The sequence below is a fragment of the Lissotriton helveticus genome, chromosome 2_1 (genome assembly GCF_964261635.1).
Source record: "Lissotriton helveticus chromosome 2_1, aLisHel1.1, whole genome shotgun sequence".
NCBI lineage: Eukaryota > Metazoa > Chordata > Amphibia > Caudata > Salamandridae > Lissotriton > Lissotriton helveticus.
Genome location: NC_136059.1, coordinates 543,447,006 through 543,469,365, shown reverse-complemented (window position 1 = coordinate 543,469,365; position 22,360 = coordinate 543,447,006). Strand labels below are relative to the sequence as shown.

The window sequence follows — 22,360 nt, the reverse complement described above, 5'->3', positions numbered from 1 at the left end:
CCAATTACATTGGCTCTCTTTTAAGGCTAGAATAACAAATCTGTCTATGGCAACTCTACACCATACCTCTCCAACCTTCTCAAGCTATTGAGCAGTATGCGAGACTTTGGAAGCAATATCATCCTTCTTCTGATGACCACTAACTTCAAAGCCTGCTACTCTGCTATGGAATACTTTCTATGCGGCTCTTAACACTAAATACAATCTGTACTCTTTCCGGCAACATCTAAATATACACTTGGACAGACTCTACCTGGTGCAAAAAGACAAAAGGGTTTGACTGTCATAGTGATATTTTTGATTAGTAAATAATGTGTGCAAAACTAAATTAAAATGTTGCTATACAATCAAAAATGCTGCATTTGGCAAAACTGTATTTTTTGACAAACCAAGATCTGACTTCGGCCTAACCTACATCCTTGATTTTGCTGTAGCCATGGTGTGTGTTGTTTCTTGTCTCCTCCCACGTAACAGAATGCGCAGAAATAAATGTTCTGTTGACCTTCTGTTCTCAGTGACTCAGGGGGAAACAGACTTATAAGACTGTTCAAGGTCATTTCTGCCTGTGTTTCAGAGGATCTATTCATAATATGATCTATTCATTATAGGAGTATGTCGTTGATTTGAGTGTAGCTAGATTTGTACTGTCACATATAAAGAGTGGATGTATTCATTATAATTCAGGGAATGAGACTAGGATGGTGTTAGAAGATGCTGCATTACATTCTGGATTCTGATTCGTCTAACTGTGTAACAAATTGATCACCTTATCAGTGACAACATTTGAAAGAGGTGAGGCATAAAAGTCACGGGCAACACAATGGGGCGAGCGAGCTCGACCCTATGAAGGGGAGTTCGGGGGGGGGGGGGGGGGGGTTCTAGCCCCGAGAAAATTTGGGGAAAAGTGCGGGCAAATGGTGCATTTTCAGGCACATTTCAGAAAGCAAGAATGTTAATACACCATTCTATATATTCGCACCTTTCATCTTCTCCCTCATTATCTTTCATTCTTTCCGTCATCACTCCTACTCCTACCCAGAATTCTGAACTTAATCCTTCTTATGCTTAATCAAATGTCACATCTCGATTTGCTCCTAGTCCTACAGTTACTTCTACTTATACTTACACAAATTTGTACCTACTCAATCCTTTTACACCAAATCATACTTCTAATTAGTCTAACACTGCTTACTCCTTTTCTTGCTTATTCCTCTTCTTAATACTATTCTGACGCTTCAAATACATAATGTAATAGCAGTGAAGGCTCGCAAATGATACCAAATGTAAACTGTCCAACTAGATAGGTACGGACTGGCTGTAACCCGACTGAGGCAGAAGCCTTCTTTCATGCGCGAGTATCATATTACTAGAAAAACAATTTTGGTGAACATAATCAACTGTTTTAAAAGAAGCACAAACACTATTCTTGCTTCCAAAACAGATGGTAAATTACATCCCGTTTTGGAAGCAAGAGGGATTTTGCTTCTTTTAAAACAGTCTATCAATCAAGGCCAGGCCCAGGGGGAGTCGAGTAGAGAAGACACATTTAAAGTGTAATTAAGATCCGTGCGCCACTAAATTTACTAGAAGCCCTGGGAATTGTGGATACTTCATATGCGAGTGGCTCTGGCAACGGGGTGTGAGAGAAAAAGACACTGCCAATGTTGTTGGCCATGCCACCCTTCACTCACATGCTGAGCATACTGCGGAGGCCCACAGCCCTGCCCTAAAATTCAAAACATCCCAAAAATTATAGTCATGTACCCTGGACAGAACATGCAATACAGCGTTCGGAATGTAGAAGATATATACACAAGGCAGGAGGATATGCTTGGTTGGGGCAGATCGGGTAGGAGTGGCTTGCACCACTCTGTGTGCCCTGACTGCTTGACGCAGTCATGCGCACAGTGAGTTAACACTGACAACAGCTGTTATTTGATAGGGAAAACTCTGCCTTCAGTACTTATGAGGCTAGTAGTCGAGCACCATTACATTTAGTGATATTAACAACCATTATGTACAGCACTTAGAAATTGCCGAATAAGGGGGTACCGAAAAAGTTATCTTACACCACTAATGCTAACACAGTAGGTCTAAACTGCAATCCAAACGGTCTCCATTTTCATATAGTAAACATGAACGAAGGGAAAGAATCTAATTTGAATAATTTAGCTGAGGCTCTTGTGCCCCAAAAGAACACCTTTCATTTTTAACAGTCGCTGCTTGTAATTCTGGGGGGGGGGGGGGGAGAGTAGAGTGCGCATGACTGCGTCAAGCAGTCAGGGCACTCAGAGTGGTGCAAGCCACTCCTACCCGACCTGCCCCCAACCAAGCATATCATCCCCCCCGCCCCCAACCTAGCATACCTCTGCCTTCTGCTTTCTCGCAGTGCGAGAAGCAAAAATAAAATGGCATTTAAAATGCCATTTTATTTTCTGCTTCTCGCACTGCGAGAAAGCAGTGAGGCGGCGCTCCTCCGCCCTAATGGAGGATCCGCCGCTGCACCTTATGCTGAATTTTGTTATATAAGACTCTGACTCTATAAGAATTGACCCTTGTAAACCTGCTCTTGCTTAGAATTCAAATATTTTTACTTCGAGACTTTACTTCATTTGTTGCATTACAAACAAACAGCATTTGTAAAGCTTAAAGCTGTCACCAATCGGGGTATATCTGGCACTGTGTCTCCGTCTACGAGCCAGGTCTTGAGTCTCTTTAAGAGGTCTGCTAGCGAGGGGGCTGCGCGGAGCTGGAGGTTGTTCCAGGTCTTGGCAGCAATGTAGGAGAAGGACCGGCCACTGCTGCAGTGGATGCGGGAGGTGTGCAGGAGGGGGAGTGAATAGGAAAGCAGGTGTCTAGCGGGTTGGTGGAAGTTCAGTTGATGGTTGAGATAGGCAGGTCCTAGGTTGAGGAGGGCTTTGTAGGCGTGCGTGAGGGTCTTGAACTGGGATCTTTTCTGAATGGGGAGCCAGTGGAGCTCTTTTAGGTGAGAGGCAATGTGGGTTCATTTGGGGAGGTCCAGAATGAGTCCGACTACAGCACTCTGTATGGTATGGAGTCTTTGGAGGATCTGGGTGGAGATGCTGATGTAGAGGGCGTTGCTGTAGTCAAAGCAGCTGGTGACAAAAGCCTCAGTGACGGCCTTTCTTTTGTTAGTTGGGATCCATCTGAACATTCTGCGGAGCATGTGAAGTGTGTGGAAGCAGGAGGAGGCGACTGCGTTAACTTGTCATTTCATGGTCAGTGGCTGTCAAGGATAATGCTGAGGTTGCGTGCATGATTGGTGGCAGTGTTTACAAGTATACTACAATTGACAATGTTGATTTGCTTGCTGTTCATTAAATCTCTTTAGGAAAACATTGCCTTGTATGTTCTTGAGGACAATCCTGAAGCCTGCATTGGCACTTTATCTTAAGATTATCTGATAAGATAGTGTCAACAGTTGTATGGATTTATAATGTACTGCCTTTTACTGTTCTCAATATTTTGATTTTTATTATGTTTTATTCAGACTGATTTTTGATAACCTAAACAATTAAGCCGTTACCTACCTACCAATCTTTCTCACTGTGACATCACCATTTTCACACTGTCCCCCCAAGCATATATGAAATACAACGGGTAAAACACTTGAAAATATACATTTTGCTGGACGTTTCTCAGGCAATTGCTTAAGGAACACATCAGCAAAAGGATTTATGAAGGTAGGCTGTGCAAAACGGTTCAGGAATTTCCCTAGCCCAAGTTTGGCAAACGCGAATGTTGCTGCCACTGGCAGTTTACCCAAAGGGTGCTGGTTTAATAGGTTGCAGTGGTTAAACCACTGGCAGACCTCAGCATTTTGACCAGGTGCTGCACCGAGGATGGGTGTCACACAGTCTGATGCATAAGCATTCAATACCTTTCAAAGGGGTTGACACCTGCATGCCTGTCTACAGCATAGTTACCTAGGCTGTGGTGAGGCTGTTCCAAATAACAATGGCTTACCAGGTTACTACAATTTCTCAATAAGTGGAAACCAAAGATTCGTTACAGGCAGGCCTTGGAGTGAGCGTAGGATTTTCAGAGGGCTGATGTGGAATATCACCTAAGTGAGAAGACTGTAAGAACTCATATACTCACTCATCTACCTATACATTCCGCTCAGTGAGTTAAGCACCTGTTCCAGACATCACTGTAACCTGCATGTCACTCATGCCTTAACTGTTCATGTTCTGTCACTGATGAAAGTTTGTACAACTCTGTGATACTAAATTTGTTCTGACAAAACGGAAGATAGCAAATACTTTCTTGTGTGAGAGAGGTAAGATTGCTATTCAAATCAAATTTCAAAGCTTTATTCGACAGCAAGTCATAAAAGCAGTTTACATCCTAACGCTACACAATAAATACTAAGCCTAAAATTCAAATTTTAAAACACACATTAAACACTTTTTGCTGTCACTTCCATTACTCAATATGAAATATTCCATCAAGAATCGTTATAAAATTGATCATATATAAAAACCATGGTAACAATAATTCATTAAACTGCGTCAGATAGTTGAAGGTGCGGGTGCGAATAGACCAAGCCCATCCTAGGAATTTTGCAACAGCAATCGCAAAGTAGGGTGTACAATCTGTTTCCAGTATTCTAAGCGCCTCTATATGCCTGCGTGTTCCTAAATTATGACACACTGGTTTTATCCATTTTCGACGTGGGCAGTGATAGAGCGGGCAAACAAACAATAAGTGAGAAACATTCTCAACTAAATCTTTGCAATAAGGGCATTTCTCATCCCGGTTCGCAGACCAATTTTGTGTAAATGCATTTAGGGGAAGAGTTCCAAATCTGAATTGAAAATACAGTTTTCTATAGAACGGTTTTTCGATAATGTCCCAATAGAGTTCACAGGATGGTACTGTTTTAATATCAAGAAACCGTCGGGTTAATTTGGAGTTGGATCCAGTACAAAAAGCAGATGACCGAACCATGGCCCAATACATTTTCTTCAAGATGATCTTCGATGGAAAGCATGATGCATTGGTATTAGCCCATAGGTGGTCTAGATCCAGCTTAGATAATAGGCTCCGTAATTCTTTAAGCCACAAGATGGTATGAAAGCGTTCAGCATTAATAATATCCGCTACGGCGGCAGAATAATGAGCTAATTCCGGCGTTGTCATTATCTGTCTCCAATATAACAGAGGGCGTAGACGAGCTAAGTCCTCAATACTTTTCCTGCCAAGATCAAGCAACAGAGGAACAGTGGGAGTGCTTTGTGGTGCCCCCACTAGGCGCCGCAAGAACCTATTCTCTGCCAATGACAGGTCCTTCAGATTAGAGAATCCCCATAATTCCGATCCATACAGTGAGGCACTTATCACCTTCATGTTATAAATTTCTAAAGCAGGGGTTATTAGTTTAGTCAGTGAGGCTCTATGTTTGAGCGCTACTACACCCGCTAACTGATGGAATTTTAGAATTGCCATATCGATATGATTTTTCCATCGCATATAACCCTGAAGGGATATTCCTAGATATGTAAAGGCCTCTACCTGCTCTAATGGGGTACCTTTAAAAGTAATTGAGCCTTTCAATGTCTTCCTCTGGTTCATACACATAAACTTGGTCTTAGAAGTGTTCAACTCTAAACCCCGGTTTTCACAGAACTCACCAAATGCATTCATTGCCTTCTGAAGCCCACTAGGAGTTTGTGATACTATCAGCGTGTCGTCCGCAAACATGAGGACTGGCACGCGAGCCCCCGCTAGTACTGGTGCATCGGTGGGTGACCTTTTTAAGTAGTCCACAATACCATTAATGTATATGGAAAACAATGTGGGGGCCAAGATGCACCCCTGTCTGACCCCACGTTCTACAGAGAAGGAATCAGTCACTTCACCCTGAGCCCCCCACCTTATTCTAGCATAGTTATTTTTGTGCAAACGGACAAGCAGTGTTAGCAGTTCTGGACTTATACCAGCTTCAGCAAGCACACTCCAGAGTTTTGGCCGGGGAACTAAATCAAAAGCTGATTTTAAATCAACAAATACGGCATAAAGAGGGCCATTGATCAAAGTCACATTCCTCCAATAGAGGGCTATAAAGTAAAAGACCTGGTCAATTAAGCTTGTCAGGGGGCGAAAACCAGCTTGATATGGAGACAAAATCTTTTTTTCAGCTATCCACGATTGCAGCTTATTCTGCACTAGTCGGCCCATCAGTTTTTGAGCTGAATCTATAAGACTGATGGGTCTATAGTTACTGGGTAGCGATTTGTCACCCTTTTTAAAAACTGGAATTATTTCCGCACCCTTCCAGGAATTCGGAATCGGTGCACCCTGGGCCACAGAGTTGGCTAGCCATGTAAAATACTGACACCATGATTCCCGATGACTTAAAAACACATTAGCAGGAATGCCATCCATACCTGGCGCTCTTCCCCCTGTCACACAGTCCAATGCAATACTGACATCTTTTATGGTAAATACTTGACAGCTGTAGAAGACCGTGGGGGGTAGGGTATAGCAATCTGCAGCTAGGTTACAGGCATACTGGGGCTTGAAGAAATCTATCCACAAGTTTCATGCAACATTATTTTGTGGGGATTCTGCTGCCCCTCCTCTGTCCCACTTAACAATTGCCCAGAATTGCTTTTGATCTTTAGCAGCACAAGCAGATTTCAAGTCAAGCCAATGATCCTCGTCCCACTGTTTCTTAGCTTTTTTTGGGGCTTTTCTATATATGTCCCTGGCCTCCCTCACTTCTGTGATATTCCTAGACCTGCGTTCCATACTAAGATTCTGACGGGCTGTTCTACAGGATTAGTTATACCACCCTAGCTTAGGTGACTTTCTCATAACCTTATTTTGTTTGATTGTTTTCAGAAAGAACCCTTGAAGCCTAGTAAAAAAATTAATGTGAGCCTCCGCCATAATTTCAGAGAAATTTGGTTTATTACTGTATAATTTCAGATTGTTTACTTCCTCAGCCACTACTCTCTTAAGATCCTCAATCTTCTCTGGATCTTCTACCAATCTACCCCATTTTACATGGCGCTGATTGTTTGAGGAAACTATATCTAGGGTCACCTTGTCACCCCTCAGACTTGGTTCTCTCGACCCTAAATTAATTTGGAAATCCATGCAAAGAGGATTGTGATCACTTTCAATTCTAGTTTTTACAATCATGTCTTGCAGTCTATGCCAATCCCTGATATCCACCAGGAAGTAGTCTATTCGGCTAGTTGACCTTCCATTATCAAATGTATTACTCCCTTGACGATCTGATGGAGTGCCCCCGTTTGCTGCTCTAAGACCCCTTGCTAGGCATAAACTCTTGATTTGGATAGCCACAGCAGACCATCTCTTGACCACGGCCAATTCGAGCTTGGGAACTCCCCATTTACTATCGTCCTCTGAGGCTAAAATATGGTCCTCTTGTCCTAGAGGTTCAAAAGTGGTATTAATATAACCCCCTACTAAAATAGATAGCTGGGTTGGCAGCAATTCAAGCTCTTGGTCAAGTACAGATATTACTTCTGATGTATTCCCACCCCCAACCCCCCTGGCATAAATGTTGAAAATAGCCAACCCTTGGCCGTTAGCCCACATAATGTTAACTGGTAATATGTCGCTTGATGGAAGGTTCCTTTGCTGGATTTTACAATCTAATGATTGGCGTACCCAAATTGTCAACCCTCCAGATGGGCGCCCTTTAGAATTTTTTATAGCTGGGATGTAGAAGTTAAGAAACCCTAGCCGATAAACTGGACTCAGTGACCATGTTTCTTGAAATAAGATAATATCATGTTGGTCAATGAAGTCACACCATTCTGGGGAAGTCAATTTGTTAGCTATTCCGGCGAGATTCCAAGAAAGGAAGATCAGCCTTGTCTTATCTGGAATTAGACATGCATGGCCAGGAGGTGTCAACCTGTCTTGTCTTAGAGACACCAAAGCATCTTCGGGGTCTAGATTAACAGGGGGGTGGTCTAATGATTCAAAACGAGAGACTATACGCCCATGACCAGTATTACTCTCCAAGTTACTCACAGTCAACTGTACAGGGACTTCCCTATGTAACCCAGTTTCGTTTAAATAGGGTAGACACACTGCCCTTGTCAGCGGTAGTACAGAACCTGTCACGCGCGATTAGATCATTGCGTTCGGTGATTTCACCCCAACCAAGTCAATCGCATTCATTAAGATTGGATAGTGCTGAAAACCTATTTTCTAGGCTCACGCCCCAGTCACTATTTTGGCCACCCCTACCTCTTCCCTTTGCCACCAAATTCCACTTAGTCCTCAATATACTTGGATTCAAAACAGTTCCTCTTCTAGGATAAAAGAATTCAAGAGTAAGTGGGACTATGTCTGCAGTTCTACGTTGAGGGGGGAACAAATTTGGCAGAATGTTGGGGAGTACATCAGGCCCTGAAAAATTCAACACTACACAGTCACCCCCAAACTTTTTTGGGCTGTTCCCTATCCAATCAACTCTTCTTGCCGCAACTAATTCCCCCCTAACTGCTGCTTACCCCACGGGGATATTACCATGTTCTTAGATAGCCAATGTGATGCTTTACTTAGCAGAGAGGGTGTAGATTCCATCTGGCCAGGTTTTAGGGGTGGTACATTGGCCATGACCAAAACAAGGGGATAGGCCTCTACGATGAGCTCTACTGGACCTTTCTCTGCACACATAGCAGTTTGTCCCGCTAGCCTTGCTGTGAGACCATCTTCAGATAATGCATGGCCCCCTACCTCTTGATGGTGAATAGGGAGAGGGTTAGGTACTATTGTCTCTCCAACCCCCCACCGTGGGCCCCATGGGTGCTCTTTTTGACTCAGTTCTACATGCCACTTGATTTGGTATATCCCCCACCTCCTCGATGGTCTTCTTTAGAAGCCCCCCTAATCTGTGAACCTCTTCTGTTAACTGATCAATTTTTGCTACCAATGGTTTGATGATCCCATTCATCTTCGAATCAAACATGCTCACTAATTTCTTAAGTTGGTCATCTCCCAAGATTGTACTCCCCCCGTTCTCCCCCCTTCCTTCGTCCATATCACAATTTTTTATTTTTGGCGGTGAGGCTGGTCTTTTTCTACTCGAACGTAGCCCACCGCGTTTAGGTTGACCCTTATTGCACCCTCTGGTGACTCTAGGTGCAGGCACAGGCACTGGGGGCGGGGATTTTTCCTCTGCTGTATCTGGGTCATCCTCATCTACCCTTTCGGACACAACAGTTGCCAATACAGTCAGTGTGAGAATGTCATTATTGGTCTGATCAAACACAAAAGCGTCATTACTAGTATCCGAGTCCAGCAAGTCTACTGGAATAGGATCAGGCAAGGTGGTAATAGGTGAGGGGCTCAGGCCCAACGAGGACCTTCTCTCACTATAAATTTTTGCGACAACCTGCACTTGGTAGATGTCCATGGTGTTATTAGGTACAGAGGGAGTCTTTTGCTTAGACATAACGGCCTATTCTAATATGTAAGACTGCTTGCAACGTAGTAATATAGTGCTGAAGGATAGGTAGCAGTCCCAAAGTCAATATAAAGTTAAAATCCTCAACAATGATGCAACAGTTTTCAAAAATTTAACAAAGTGCGAAGTAGTGCAACTCACGAGATTTTCGGGCAGGGGAGGGGATTTGGCCCAGTCCAGTCGCGTCCTGTCTCGGACTGTCCGCCCTTTGTCCGGGCTTCGTCCGGGTGCTCCCGCGCGTGACTCGCGGGGCGAGAGGCGTTCCTGTCCTTTAACGCAGGGGAGAGGAGTTGGCCTAACGGCTAAGGCGCTCGACCTCGGACCTGGGGATCTGGGTTCGAGTCTCGGTAATGACACCAAAACCTCCTGTGATTCTGGGCAAATCACTTAATCTCCCCGTGCCTAAAAAAAAAAGATTAAAAAAAAAATATGAAAGTGTGTCCTCATGTAAAAAAAAACAAAAAAAACAACAAAAAAAACGTAACTTGTGCTATGTAAAGCGCTCTGATACCTGATTCGGTTCGGGTCTAGTCCGCGCTATATAAAACTCCACAAAAAAAAATAATAAAATAAACGCGCCTGCAGGTGCTCTGGTGACGTCACTCTCGCGCCACAGCCGCCGGGGCACCTGGGAAATGGAGTCCCAGCGGCGGCGATGGTACTGGTGGGCGCGAGAGCGACGAGCCGTTCCCCTCACGGCAGACGGTGATGGTCGAGACGTAGGAATATTGGCCGTTCCCCTCACGGCAGTCAGGCAAGTCCTTGAAAACACATTACAGCAAGATAGACGCACCTGCTATTCTATTGTCATGCTGCTACTATTCATTGAGAAACTAGAGCTTGCATTGTTGTAGCCCAAATACATTATTATGTTCAGGATACCCAAGCTGTACCTGTCCTCTGGCCGAGGGATGCTTGCACCTTTTCTGTCCATGGTGTAGTTGTTATACTACGAGAGGTGTTTCCACTGCTGTTTCCCCAGCTCATAAAAAAATACAAAGGATAATTTGAATGCCCTTGCATAAAATGTGCAGGCCAGTCAGAGGCTTTTTTGGACATAGGGAAAAACTAATTGCAGCGCCCTGACCCAGAGACCTTAGCCAAAATGTGTGACCTTAGGCAATTATTGTTCTACTCTCTGCTTCATTTTCAGTGATTCTCGCATATAAGAGAAACTTGAAATAATTTAGTTCAGAATGTGCACTGTACAAAATCCTCTTGTATGTGGTTTAATAAACCACAATATTGCTGCATCTATGACAACAGTAAGGGTGCTGTATAGGAGGCTTAGGATAACTAACTTTCCTCTTGGGTCACTAATAAAACTTTCATCAGGGCAGAAGGAGGAAAGAATGCAATATCCATCCGGGTTCTGAATTGCACAATGTCTAATCAGGAAACATGGTTTCAATCCCAGCAACAAGTCTGCCCAAACAGTGCTTGTTTTAATACATGATGTGAGTGAAAGAGTAAACCAAGCAAAAACAAGGAGATGATGGATGGATCACTAAAACTTTTCAGACAGTCACAGATCTGGATTAAATCCCTCATCGTTCTTTAGCTAACTTCGCCACACCAGTACAGACCCAGCAATAGGCAAATCACTTGACCCTGTGCCTCATAGGAATAGTCCAGCCCGAACTACCAAGCCAGGTCTTCTCTGGACTGGAAATAAGCAGTGGCGGCTGGTGACATTTGAAAGTGGTGAGGCGTAAAATAATTGTCGTACTTCACTGTTGCGAGCAACCCCCACCCCGAGAAAATTTTGAGAAAAAGAGTCGACAAATGGTCCATTGTCTAGCAAATTTGAGACATTAAAATAACAGTAATACATTTAAATGACCTAACACATGTCACCAGCCGCCACTGAATATAATGACTTTCTCAAGTAAATGTGCTGGAGATGAGACTCCCAAAAGAGTTGATCTCTTATTTAAATAAGTTCATGGCACACATACTTTGAGATGAGGAGGTATAGTTTAATTCTATAATTTTTCCTTGTGCAGATGGGCTCATTATGCAATATGTGACTTCAGCGAGCCCCAAAGAAAAATTAATTCCCAATGAAGTCTGATTTTGGATTTAAAGAGTTACTTAAATATTGAACACTACCACCTGCCTTCAAAATGGATATATATGCGCGTTCTGGCTTTATTGGTTGGAGACCAGGGGTATCATGTGGAGTCCATACTATGGGATTAGTGCCTGCTGTTGCTTAATTTGTGCCAGTAGTTGCAGGTGGTGGGTGCTGGCTTCATTTGTGGGGACTGCAACTTATTTATCATCAACAGGCTTGGCCCAGAGCAAGGGTGATAAAGTAAGAAAAGGTATAAAAACGGAAGTAAAGCAAGGTAAGAAACAGAGACAAGGCGATAAAGCAGGGATGCAAAAGAACCCACGAGTCAGTTAAACAGACAGGAAGTACTGGGTGGTGGAAGGGAGAGACATTAGGTGGAATCAAGAATAGGCAACATTTTTAGAGGGGAACCCCAGCATGTGGGAGAGCTGGCAGCAGGTTTCTACAGGAACTTTTTTTTGCAGTTTTATATAGCGCGAACTCGATAAGGGTGCTTTACATGATCATCAATTGCATTACAGACGGACACATTCATTCTGAGATTAAGTGACTTGTCCAGAATCACAGGAGATTGCGGCCAGACTCATAAAGTCTTTAGAGCCTTATCAAACCACCCAAACGTGCTTGGCTGCCAACTGAAAGCTACAGTGCCTCGGCTTCCCACTTAATAATATCATACGGCGAAGCCTACTTTCGGTACTTCCGCTGAAAATCCCATGATCATTACCGGAACACGACAATGCGGACTGCGGTAGAAGGAGGCCTACATGGGGGGTGCCCGCGTCAGAAAGGAAGGAACGCTCCATATCCTAGGAGATAAGTCTCTAGAAGGTGGGCTAACATTTATAGCCACATAATAGATGTCACCTTCCCGCGCTCGTTGTGACTGACTCATTTACTAAATCAACCATCTCACGTGGATTTATGGCTCTTCAATGGCGGGATCCAGAGGCGCCGATACTTTTACATCACCTACGCGTAATAATGCGCTCTCGTTCTTGATGTGAAAAATGAAGGCCCAACGAGGCCCATTAGCACACCGTTTTATTTTCAAATTATAGAGAAGCTATCTGACCCGGTGGGGTAGTGAAAATCTATAACGGCTTTTCTTGAATGAGGGAGGGGTGGGGGGCGCTAACTGTTATCCCTCCAGTCAACAAACAATATGCAATGCCGGAGTGAGGTTTTGTTATTACACCAGTGCTTTAAACGGGTCAGTACTCACTGGTACTGAGAACCGGCACTAACAAATTTTCTAGCCCTCATTGCCAGCACTTTTCTTTAGTCAGGGCGAGTACTAGTACCCTGATTGATGTCACCTTTAGGCTCAGGGCCCGTATCCCCTCCAACGCAGGACAGATGCTGCTCTGCTTCCAGATCTCGCAATAACACTGAGCCATGAAGTAAACTTTTGCAGAGATGCTGGTAAAGTCCTGTGGCGCCCCTTTGTATTTCCTCACACTGCAGGGGTTTGAGAAGGCTTGCGTCTTGATGTGATTAACAGAGCAGGGTCTAGCCAGACCTTGCACTGTTGATTAGGCGTGTAACGACCATTCAGCTGGAAATGCTTTATTTTTTTCAGCGCAGGAGCTGCTTTCCCTTTGTGTGCCCCATCAATACTAATCGCTGCATTTACATAACAGCAAGGGATCCATGGGTGTGAAAGTAGCCCTGTCCAAAGAGCAATGCCTAGCAGGGAACAGTGTAGCACTCTAGAAAGGAGCTCCCATGACAACTGGCAATGGATCTGGCTGGGGGAAAACAAGATGATGAACATAGAATGAAGGGGAGGGAGGTATGTAAAAAGGTGAGGTGACAGCTGAAGTGAGGATTGGCACTTTTTTCAGTTGAAAGTACCAGATATTTGTTCAGCTGTTCAATTCTAAAATCGGGGCTTAAAAATTGCATTTTACCACAAATTAGTGTAGAGTTCAAAATCTGCTGCATTTCTTGTTAACTTTCATCATATTATATATATATATATATATATATATATATATATATATATTCACTGAAAAAAACATAGGTTTCAGGTACGTTACTGTTAGAAATTTGCATTTATAAAACCTTTGAATTTCACTGAAAAAACCATAGGTTTTAGGGAAAGTTATAGTTAGTTGGACATTTTACTCATACCAAATCATAGAAATTCTCCCGTTATAGTTAGTTCAGCTAACTATAACTCGCGCCCCCGTAATGCACTGCCGATGACGTCACATATTACATCACTCATGACATGTGGGCATAGAAACAGAAACACTTGTTAGGAAGGATACTCCATCTGAACCAATTATGATTGCATTATGATTATACAGATGCCAAACAGCGGTCAGTGGACGGGTGGCACGCTAGGGTGAATCTTTCTGATTTGTGCACCTGCCACCTGAAGAAGGTTTTGCCCTGTTTTTGGGGACTGTTCTTGTTATGTCTGGGCGTACACGTTCCAAAAATGCTGAATGCAGTCATCCACTCCTTTAGGTCTGAATGCAATCACAGGCCCTGCAGGAAAATACAGAAATATAAACTATTGAAGACACATTTTCTAAGGGCCCCCCGTGCCCCAAGGGGGTGTGACCCCACAACATCGGCAGTGGGATCGGGCATTTTATCCCTACAATGCTCTTTCTTCAGTTTCAGCAGCATTCTCATCACTTTTCCGCTCCGAATTAAACAGTCCATATATGTGATCGCAGATTTCTATGCCAACGTTTTTCAAAATCCCTTTGTGAATTTAAATACGATGACTTGTACTTTATTTCTGCTTCCTTATTTGTATTTTCTACGGTATTTCAAGCCTTCTTATTGTTAAAGCTTTATCTAAAAGCTGTAAACGAATTGGATTTGAAATATTTGCTATGTTTTATAAATTACCTACTTTATTGAGTCAATTGTCACGGTCCGTTTATAAAGTGGGAGCGCTGCAAGTTGTGCTTACAATCTACTTTGTTTCTTCGTCGATTAAATATGAACAAATCGTAGTTCAAACTCTCTTATCAACATTTCTACACAAATAGAAAAGACCTGGCAAGCGCGCTGCCATCTAGGGTTATCGCGTGTGGCGTCTTTTGGGAGGGGTTTGAATAATTAAAATAAAATAAAACTCACCGCCCACGCCGCCTCAGCTGTCTGTAGCGTTATGGTCGACCCTCAAAGACAGGCTGAGGTACTGTGTGTGGTAAAGATTTACTTTATTTATAATTGCTAATAGAGCGCCGGGAAACACGTCCGCTATGCTCGCGGGCTCCGCTCTCACTGCCGCGATGGAGGCGATGCTCTACGTCATCGCGTTGCAACGGGATGACTGGAGCGCAACACTACATATCTCCCTCCTTTATACACCAACACAATGAAACCGTATTGTCTTCAGAGTCTATTTGCTTACTAACATATTCACCTCTCCCATCTCATAGTCTCTATACTTCGCCGGCCTTACCACTGTTCTGCCAGCACGGGTGCATCTCACCGGGGTTCTGGGGATGTTCCCTGGTCCATCTTGGAGAGCATTCGACCCTGCATTATCTCCATCCTTGGGTCCCCTCTTCATTGTCACTTCACGAGTGCTCTCCAAGCGCTCCTGTGAGTCTTGATCTTTCCTTTCCCTTTCCTCAGTCTCCCTCACGGCGTCTTCTGACGTGTTCTCTTCATCCCCCGAGCAAAGTGCGGTACAAATTTACTATAAAACTCGGCCATCCCTAGAAAGGAACGAACGTCCTCTTTGCTTTTCGGTAACGGCGCATCACAGATGGCTTTGGCGTTGGCTTGTTTGGGCTTAATTCCTTGATCACTGATCTCATAGCCTAAGTAGGTGACTGAGGACATTCCAAATCGACATTTATCCCATCCCGCTGTGAGACCATTGCGGGCCAAGACATGCATCACTGTGGACAGTTTTGTATCATGGTCCGCTCTGTTTCGGCCCATTATCAAGATGTCATCTTGAAAATACTGTATCCCCTCTGTGTCCTTGAACAGCCTATGCATAAGCTTCTGGAATACGGCAGCTGCCAAAGCAAGTCCAAAAGGCATCCTGCAAAATTGGTAGCATCCGAAGGGGGCTATGAAGGAAGTCAACTTGCGGCATGAATGATGTAAGGCAATTTGATGATACGCCGAGGTAAGATCGATGGTTGAAAACCATTTCACTCCTTTCGTCTTGGCCAACATCTCGTCAATCCTTGGTAGTGGGAACTTTTCAACAATTATATTCTTATTGAGTTCTTTCAGGTGCACACATAGGCGTATCTTGCTGTTGGGTTTCTTTGCTACGACCAATGGAGCCAACCATTCTGCACTGTTTATTGGCTTGATGATGCCATTGTCTTCCAGCCTCTGTAACTCCAGTTGCACCGCCTCTCATACTGCCATGGGGATATTTCTCACTTTGTGGCATACAGGCTTGGCTTCCGCTTTGAGGTCAATCTTATGCGTGAACTTTGTCAGTTTTCCTAATTTGCCATCAAATACAGTGAAAAATTCCTCTTTCAGCCTCGAGACATCTGGCTGTCACTCTGCGCTCGTCATCAGAACCTGCGTGATGCCTCCAGGATTCAGTTGTATGCCCAACTCGCCCTGGTCGACCCATTCTAAGACTGAGGGCCCTTTCTCTGCTACATAAAGCTTGCACTCTGCGCTTCGATCTTCAAACACAAATTTCAAGACTCGATATCCCACCATGGGGATGGGCTCTCCCGTGAACGTGACCGGTCTGATGTCTGGAGGTTCTAGGTGGGGTCCCAGGTGTTGCTTGAAGAGTTCGTCCCATACTTTGCGTTGTTTATCGTGTACGGGGACCCTGAGTCTGCCACCATCTTAATTTGTATTCCTCCTATTGACATTTCGCATTGTGGTGTCTTGGAGCGGGTGCAGTCAATGCCTAGTATATGTTCCTCTATGCATAACACGTTGTCTTCTTCTTCAATCTCTTCACCTTCATTGTCTGACTGTTGCACAACATACTTGACTGCCGGCCGTTTCTGCTAACGGCGACACACTTTCTCGTAGTGCCCCATGATTCCGCAAAAGATACATTTGGCACGGAAAGCTGGACAACGTTTGTCATGGCTCGCATGGGAGAGGCTCCCGCACCTGTAGCGCGCATTTTTGTTCTCACTTGTGGGCTTCTTCCCGGGTGATGTTCTGGGCGCATATCTGGTAAGATTCTTCGCATTTCCTGCTTCGCCTTTGCCCCTGTCGGGTGGGTCTGCTTCAGTGACTTTGTTGACCATGGTCCTTGTGGCGCCTCTGCACATTTCTGCACCGTTGTCTCTCTTTGCCGCCTCTGCACATCTCTTTGTCAGCTCCGCCTTCTTTACCATGGCTATGACCTCCTTCAGGGATGCATCTCCACTCACCCAGAGCTTGTCTTGGATTGTGGTGTTCGTGGTGTGCATGACAATTTGGTCCTTAATAAATTCGTCGTGTAAAGCACCGAACTTACAGGTGATCGCCAGCTTCTTCAGTGCCGCCACATATTCGTCTATGGACTCCCCCACTGCTTGTTTCCTCTGTTGGAAGTTGTACCGGTCTATGGACGTGCATACCGCCGGTCTGTAATGATCATTCAGGTCTTCAATGGCATGCTGGAAAACGTCATCATCATCCGCTTGACGCGTTTTTGGTACTAGATTCTGGAACACCCTGATGCCTTCTGGGCCTAGGTTGTGGAGTAGTATCCTTCTCTCTCTCTTGCTGGGAAATGTCTCTCCACTCTCATCTTCCAGCGCCTCCAGGTAGTTCATAAAGTATTCCCTTCAATCCTCCCACTTCATCGATGGATCTCCTGGCTTCGATAGGAATGGAATTGGCGTTGTGAGCGAGGAGGCTTGGGCACATATGTTTGCCTGCCTTTCTGGGAGTTCTTCTTCACCTCTGGGGCTTCCTGGCGCATTTTACCTGTTTTGGTGCGGTGGGCTCTTTTGAGGTGTAGGTCCTCCCCCCTCTCTGTGTTGAGCTTGCTCCGCCAGGGCCCTGGGCAAGCAGGCTGGTTGTTGAAAATGCGGTGCCTGGTGTCGCCGTGCACCGACACTAGCTCTGCCACTCCGTCCTTCTTTACTTTCTCAGGCTGACAGCTTCACCGCAGTCTTATTCTCCCGCTGTGTGGCGTGTGCTCCGACGATTCGTGTTAGGCGTGTTTCTCTGGCTGTGACTTACGCCTGCCTACATGTGCTTGTCTCCCCTTGTGCATTCTTAAAGGTGGCTCACCTGCCTGTGGTCATCCAGGCTCTCAGGGTGTGTCCTCGTACTTATTTTTTTTGTTTTATTGTGCCCCTGGGTGGCGGTCGCGGTGGTTCTCCGCTGACGCGCTATGCTCCGCGCGGTGCCTGCCTAGTGGTCTCCTGCTGCCTCGTGGTCTTTATGGGTAGGTGGTGGGGCACGGTGAACTTCAGTGCCGCTCAATCCCCGATCCCGTCCTCATTGCCAATTTGTAGCGTTATGGTCGTCCCCCAAAGACAGGCTGAGGCGCTGTGTGTGGTAGTTTATTTATAATTGCTAATAGAGCGCCGGGAGACGCGTCCGCTATGCTCGCGGGCTCCACTCTCACTACCGCGATGTCGGCGACGCTCTACGTCATCGCCTTGCAATGCGACGACTGGAGCGCACCACTACACTGTCCTGCCGGGTCAAGGGCGTTTTCCAGCAGCTCTCATCAGGAGGAAAGCCACTCAGAGGCAGCCTCCCTCCCCTCCGCCAATCACAATGCTGCAATGGTTGCGTTGTGATTGGTGCGGTGCAGGCACACAGCGCCCCAGCCAGGCGCCTAATCAGAAGCCCTTTCTGTATGTAGACTGCCTACATAGAGAAAAGGGAGAGTGCCCATGACTGATTTGGTAAGTCCCAGGCCGACCAAAACAGTCAGGTTCCACAACAGTGGGGAAGCCACTCCCCCTGCCCTAGAGCAGGACTACCCACAACCAGGTATTTCTGCGATTTCTGCTTCTTGCACTGCGAAAGCAGGGTGGCCACGCCCCTATGAAGGAGCCGCCACTGGTAATAAGCATCCTGGGACCAGTTTTGGGGTAAGACCCTTCATCAGCCAGGCTAGCTTGAATCCAGTGATAAAGTAAGTAAGGGACCCACATCTGGGCATACCCTACCAACTTAGGGCGAACAAAGCAAACACAAGGAGATGATGGACGGAGCGCTGAAACTTTTTAGACACTCACCCCCCAGTCACATATCTGGGTTGAATCCATCATCGTTCTTTAGCTCACTTCGCCACACCAGTTCAGACCCAGCTATATGCAAATCAGTCTTGACCCTGTGCCTCATGGGAACAGTCCAGTTGGCAGTTTGGTCTGGACTGTTCCCATAAGGCACAGGGTCAAGACTGATTTGCGTATAGCTGGGTCTGAACTGGTGTGGCGAAGTAAGATAAAGAACGATGATGGATTCAACCCAGATCTGTGACTGGGGGTGAGTGTCTGAAAAGTTTCAGCGCTCTGTCCATCATCTTTTCGTGTTTGCTTTGAAAGAGGGAACCCTCATGAAACATGTGAAGAGAGTTTACTTTTGTTTTTTAAGCATGAAAATCTTTGAAACGGGTGGGCAACTTTGTAAAATCTTAAAAGATAGCTTGACAAGTAGCTCCATGTCATATACAACACCTTCAGCCAGTTTTGCCACTTTAGCCACCAGCAGTTTGCATGCTGGGGTTTAGATCCCATAGTGTAGCTGTTAAAAGCAAAACCACAAGTCCCACAATGCAAAATTATGTTGGCTGGAATTTTTTTTGAATATTATTCTACCTTGAAGTGCCAGAGCACTGAGTTGTGACACACATATTAAATGTAGGTCCTGGCTTTCTGCATTTTCTTCTTGTTGGCAATGATGGATTAAACAGCCTAGTGGTTGAGAGGGCAGAGACACCCTCTCAGATGCAAATTGCAGCATCTCTATTAACGGGCCAACATCAGCACTCCTTATATATTTCTATAGGCATAATGACCTTTCACCTTACTCTACAGCCCATCGTAGCATTGTGTGGTTATTTATTTCGCGGGCTCACAACACCGCTGTGTACGTGATATATATCCTGTCTGAAACAAGTGTAGCCCAGGGTGCGGTTATAGTCCTGCGGCCGCTGGGTTAAACTTTAACAACGCTGCACGGTTGAAACATGTTCACCGCTTCCTGATGCGGTCACGTGAACGATCAAGTGACTCAAGCACGTGGGCTTTGGTTCACCATCACTTCCATCAGGCTAAATTGCGCTAGCAGTTGTTATTAAACTTTCGGCGTGGATCTGCATACGTGACCGTACGCAGTAGTACTTAAGAGCTGTTCTCTGCAGTGTGGCGGTTCTAGTACTAAGTGAGATCATTTATCCCACACAGCGCTAAAAGGTAAACTCCCGCCTCAAGGCGCTCCCGCCTCTCACCTGGTATCGGCCGGTCAGGAGCTGGCTGCGGGACGGGGTGCAGATGGGCTGCACGTAGTAGCTGCCCAGCCGCACTCCCTGGGCGGAGAGCTTGTCCAGGTGAGGGGTCTTGATCTCGGAGCCGTGGAAGCCCACGTCGTTCCAGCCCAGGTCATCGGCCAGGATGAAGACGATGTGAGGAGGCTGCGGTCCCCGCGCCGCCCCCGGGAGCGGGCGGGAGGCGAGGACCTGGAGGAGGAGAAGGAGGAAGGCGCGGGAGACACGTGGCAGGGGCAGCCGGGCGACCCGCTCGCGCCTCATCTTTACGAGGGGCAGGAAGGCGCTAGGCACCGTCGTGATGGATGACAGCAGAGGAGGCAGGAAGGCGCTAGGCACCGCTGTGATGGATGACACCCGAGCAGGCAGTGCTTGCAGTCTGTGTGCACAGCTCCTGCAGCCGCAGAATTTAACCAGGAACTGCGAGCACCGTTTGCAGCAGGGCCCGCCCCCTCCTGCGTGTATAGGATGTGGGAGCTGGCGCGCGAGCTCTCAAACTCCTGTGAGTACACCCTTAAGTAGAGGTGCGCAGGCCAGATAATTCACGGGCTGAGCCGACCCACAGGTCCGGCTTGGCTCTGTGAACCACAGCACGGGCTGAGCCAACAAGAATCGTCAGGTCATCATAATTTAGGTCATGCCTTGAACGTCTGTTATGCATTTGACCTCTGTGCTGATGTTTAAAGTCACTTACGTCAAGCAGGACTTGTACCGGTTTCCCCAGGACGCTGGAAGGGTTTTGTGTGTGTGTGTGGGGGGGGGGGGATATTCTTATTGGGGGGCGCTTTTGTAGCAGTGCAGCAGTTTTGAAAAAACTGCAAAGTTCCTTTTATATATCCAGCAGTCTTTGGGCAACAATAAACGTGTCATGGTAACTCTTGTGAATAATGTACCTGCTGGAGAGAGAAGGACGTTTTGTCTGGTGGAAGCTTTGACTCTAATGTAGCACAGAGGGTTACTATTATGCCTGCTGCAAAGGGTGTGTACCGCTCAATCCCCGATCCCGTCCTCATTGCCAATTTGTAGCGTTATGGTCGACCCCCAAAGACAGGCTGAGGCGCTGTGTGTGGTAGTTTATTTATAATTGCTAATAGAGCGCCGGGAGAACAGTATCTTATGTGCATAGCTCATTGGGTTACTGCTTTTGTCACAGAGATTTTTTTGTTGCTGTACAATTCATAATTTACAATCATAATCTAGCACAGTGAACTATGCACTACGAACTAAGAGTTGTATGCAAACTGCATGGTACAGGTTAGAAAGTTATGTTTTCATTAACCCAATGTCGCTAAAACAGGGTTGTTTGGCTAGCAATACATTCGTATTATTAAGGTCAACCCTTACTGCTGTGTTATGTTCTGAATCCTGCCTCCGCTTCTCCAGACTAAGCAATCTGAAAAATGCCTACCAGTATGGATGACATGAATCCTACACCCTGTAGTCCCCTTTGTCTTATGTAACATTTTCTATACACTAATTTACACATGTATGATTCATTGCCAGGTCTAGCCAGCGCTATATAAAACTCTGTAAATAAATAAACATCACTCACAGTTCTCTGACATCCTACACTGATTGATATGAGAGGTTCTTTAAAACAAATGAAATACATGTGAGAGAGAGGCTGGGGGGATATGAGAGGCACTTTTGGAGGGTGATAGTGAGGAAATCATTGAGGAGGCATGTTAGAATTCCCAAGATCCCTGGTTGGCTGAGGTAGGCACCTCAGGCCAAGCAGGGACCCCTGAGCCCCAACGTTAGGGAAAAGACAGGTCGCCTCCAGAGATAGCCCCGCTCCACCCCCTTAGTAGCTTGGCACGAGCAGCCAGGCTTATCTTCAAGGCTTAATGTGTAAAGTATTTGCAATTATGCTCACAGCATTCCAATGATGATACCACATAGACTCCACACAAGTTTCATAGAAAACAAGTATATGTTTATAAAACGAGATACAATGCGGCCACACAATACTAAACCAACATATGCGCTGGGGTAATGTTCCCCCTGGCCTAGTATTATTATTGAGCTAAACTAAACATTCCTACGTAATCCTAATGTCGTAATATGCAGTTCAATATGGAACAGTCAGGTACCTCACAACATAAGAATAATGCAGATCGTAATACGGTTATCTGGTGATTTGTACTGTCACTGTAATGCAATGCATAAAGCAACAACGTGATAAACTGCTATGCCCCTGTAATGCAATGCATACCGTCCCCCTTCAGGTACTCTGGTGGGAAAAAGCAATGCAACGTGTAATATAGTTATCAGGCAATTTGTTATGCAAAACTAATGCAATGTGGAACACATATATCCAACAGTTCGGTATGCAACACTAATCCAATGTGTAATACGATAATCTGTCAGATCGTGGTGCAGGATTCAGACA

General features: G+C 45.5%; 1 protein-coding gene across 1 annotated transcript in view; it reads right to left on the bottom strand.

Annotated features, from left to right (window-relative positions):
• Positions 1-20,428, bottom strand: part of ARSB (arylsulfatase B) — a 267,505-nt gene extending 247,077 nt beyond the window's left edge. Inside the window, exon 1 of the mRNA XM_078675211.1 lies at positions 19,933-20,428. Coding sequence (XP_078531337.1) covers positions 19,933-20,232 — 300 coding nt within the window. The 5' untranslated portion in view covers positions 20,233-20,428. The remainder of the gene's footprint in view (positions 1-19,932) is intronic.
• Between the last annotated feature and the right edge of the window lie 1,932 nt (positions 20,429-22,360).